At 49.1% G+C, this 3,164-nt stretch overlaps 1 protein-coding gene across 3 annotated transcripts; it reads right to left on the bottom strand.

The window, feature by feature from the left end:
- Positions 1-545: 545 nt before the first annotated feature.
- LOC123159276 (uncharacterized) lies at positions 546-2,066 on the bottom strand. Of its 3 annotated transcripts, none has more exons than XM_044577104.1 (2): positions 1,925-2,066; positions 546-1,797 (listed from the first exon to the last, which is right to left on the bottom strand). In XM_044577104.1, exon 2 carries the CDS (start codon positions 1,786-1,788, stop codon positions 718-720), a length of 1,071 nt encoding a protein of 356 aa, XP_044433039.1. In that variant the 5' UTR covers positions 1,789-1,797; positions 1,925-2,066; the 3' UTR covers positions 546-717. The 3 variants fall into 3 exon arrangements, with proteins under 3 accessions (XP_044433039.1, XP_044433040.1, XP_044433041.1); XM_044577105.1 differs by having other exon boundaries at positions 546-1,803; positions 1,925-2,065; XM_044577106.1 differs by having other exon boundaries at positions 546-1,792; positions 1,925-2,045.
- Positions 2,067-3,164: the final 1,098 nt, after the last annotated feature.

The raw sequence follows: 3,164 nt of genomic DNA, 5'->3' as shown, positions 1-3,164 counted from the left end.
GAAGAATGATAGGAAAACAAAGAGCGAGCAAGATGATATGAAGAGTAGGAATTATATTTTGCTTTCTTTTTTCCATTTTTGATATTTTACTTCTTTGTCATAAATATATTTTTATACAACTCAAACCCATTTAAAAGAATGAGGAGAAAAAAAATATGCGAGAAGTACACAGAGAAGAGAAGGAACATAGATCTTAAAAAAAGAAGAGAGGCAACACAGATCTAAAAAAGAAGAAGAAAAGGAACACAGCACAAACACGTGACGTGCAATGCCAAAGAAGAAATATGGGCCGATCTGCAGGCCCATGCAACGATCGCGAGTGGAGAAACAAGCAGCGATACGTAGAACAAAATCTGGCTTAGTTCCTCTAGGAAAAGTAACAAAACCTGGCTGAAAACAAATGCTGAGCAATAAAAATTGTATGCTGACGTCAGCTGACTGAGACTTCGCGAAGTCTCAGTCGACTGATTCCTAACCAGACCCTTAAAGATTACAGTCATATGAAGTTGGAACAGCAAACTGTATCATACATATAAGAAGGAACAGAGCACAATTAAATTTAATATACATGGTGCTGTGAACAGCAAACTGTATCATACATATAAGAAGGAACAGAGCACAATTAAATTTAATATACATGGTGCTGTGAACTGCTGCAGTCTAAGAACATGGTTAGAGAAAGAAGAAAACAACTCATATGGGAGGAGCACTATTGATCTAAAGGATACACTGGATGCCTGCATAGCTGACACAGGACTTGTGCTTGATCATCTGGAGTTGGGCTGTTTCATCATGTACCACCTCCACACCGGTGATGACAGCAGCCTGCTTGTCACTCTTGGTCCTGCCCTCGTCCCCAATGTCGAAAACTTTGTTGATGCAAAACCTGCCGGCTCCCAGGTAGAGCAGGCAGCCCCTTATTTGCACCCAGCCCCGAGGCGGGTCAAGGACTTGCCACTCGCGTAGCATCCTGGGAGCCCCGCCGTCGAGGCTGGAGAGGTCCGACGCACACAGGTTGTTGGGGCTGCTGTCAGCCATGCCGAACCAGAGGTTGTCAAGCTCGGGGACATGCTCGGCCCTGCCGCAGAAGGGCAGCGCCCAGCGGCCAGCCTTCCTCCACTGGCGGCTAGACGTGTCGAAGCAGTAGGTCCCGACGGGGCTGCGCCCGGAGGAGGATACGCAGATGGTGGAGCCTGCATTGAGCAGCGTGTAGGAGTGGATAGCGGTGCAGTCGTAGGCCGGGTCGTTGACATAGGGCGGCGGCGGGAGCCGGCTCCACTCCCAGCAGCTGTTCTCGCCGTAGGCGAGGGACTCGAAGCTGCAGGAGCTGCGGCCGGTGGGGAACCTGTCCATGACGTACAGAGCCACGGCGACGCGGGGGTCGGGGCCGCCGGCGCGAGCGATGGTGAACGAGATGGGGCTGTCCCCCTTGGGCTCGCGGAGGCTGGGGGCAGGCTGGACGCAGCCCGAGCTCGCGTCGCAGAGGATGGTGTGGCCTGCCGAGTCGACGGAGAGGATCCCGCTGCTGCTGTCGCCGCCGCCGCCGCCGCCGCCCCGCCCGTACAAGGGCAGGAAATCGAGCCGCATGTCGTCCAGGCCGTACGCCTCGAGCCTGAGCTTGGGCGCGGGCATCCTCGACAGGGCCGGAATCTTCTTCTTGGGCGCCGCCGCGGCTCGCGCTTCCTCCACGGATGCGTAGAAGAGCTTCTCCTCAGGCTTGATGCGGCTCACCGAGTAGGTGGTGCCTGTGCGCATCACCACGTTCACGAACTGCCGCGCCGCCCTCATTTACCTGCCCTGCCACTGAAAGATGAGATTTTTTTTTCTTCTGACATTGTAATAGACAAACAAGATCTCTACAGACAAAACAAAACAGAAGGATAAAAATCGAAGAGGAAAGATTAAGTTTTGGGAGCAGCAATACCTGCAGCAGGGGAGGACTCGACGAATCGAATCGGTTACTGCGGCGGCCAGGACTGGCGGCGGCGGCGGCTGGGAGAACTGGGATGGAAGGATGGGATCTAGGTCTTGCCCCCTTTCTTCTGATCTTAAATGGATCAAACAGATGGGTAGACAATGGGCCGACTGGGCCGCATTACCACGGATCTGCCCAGACAAGGCCTCTCTTCAATTTCCATGGAGTATAAATTTGCATGCAAGTATTTTTTTTTATGACAGAAAACAGTTGTAGTAGCATAATGCTAGTGCATTTTTTTTAATGTTTTGGTTTTCTGTCTTGTCATGCAAGTAGTGCCAACGGGTGAGATTGTTATAGGCTGGATGGGATGCTCCAAGGGAGGGAAAGGTGTTCGGTTTTTCGACTAACTGAGTTGATGAACAAATTATCCTGCTAATTTATATACAGGAACCAATAGTTAGGGTGACCGAAATTTCGGTTCGGTTTACAGTTCTGATCAAAGTAAACCAAGTGGAAATGAACAAGTATATGGCTTGCGACCAGCTGATGTACGCCTGGAAAGGACCACAAGTGGATCCAATGAGTTGCCAAATAAACTTGCAAAATATTGAAAGACTTGTTCTCATCTGAGAAGAAAAAAAAATATAAATGTTTTACAAATACATAAATGTTTAATCACTATACGTAATTTTTCTGTATATTATTCTAATAAAAAGATTAAAAAAATCTTAAGCTAAAAACTTTACAGGCATGTGTCTATATTGTTTTAATCACTAAAGTGATTTTACTAGATGGTTTAGAGTTTAAAAAAATACAAAATAAAGAAACTACCTGTTAAGGGGTGGTGTCAAATGCCTCTTATTTATGAACTTTGATACACTGCATTTCCTAAATATTGTATTTGATATAAGTTGGAAATGTTGACAAGTATTTTAATTTCCAAATGGTAGGTCATAGGCCTGCCTCCTCCTCCCTACCCTGTCTGACGACTCCACCATGCTCTTGCCACCCCTCGGCCCTGGCTAACTAGTGCAACACGTACGTACATAAGGACATCTCCACCGGCAGCCCCCGAAAAGACTTTGGGGTTGCCGGCTAGAAAAGGGGCCCGCATCGGCGGCCCCTAAAGGTTGCTAGCGCAGGGCGAGGCCCAATATATACTTTGTCCAACACTCCCGTGCCAGCCCTTGTGGCCCCTCTGTCGAGGGGGGGGGGATGACCCCCGGACAGGCTCAAGGGTATGAGT

The sequence above is a fragment of the Triticum aestivum genome, chromosome 7B, assembly GCF_018294505.1.
Source record: "Triticum aestivum cultivar Chinese Spring chromosome 7B, IWGSC CS RefSeq v2.1, whole genome shotgun sequence".
Classification (NCBI taxonomy): Eukaryota; Viridiplantae; Streptophyta; class Magnoliopsida; order Poales; family Poaceae; genus Triticum; species Triticum aestivum.
Note: the sequence above shows the minus strand (reverse complement) of the source record. Positions and strands in the feature narration are given on the sequence as shown.

Excerpts from the sequence above, each read along its gene's own strand:
- LOC123159276 (XM_044577104.1), bottom strand. The coding sequence starts at position 1,788 with ATGAGGGCGGCGCGGCAGTTCGTGAACGTGGTGATGCGCACAGGCACC.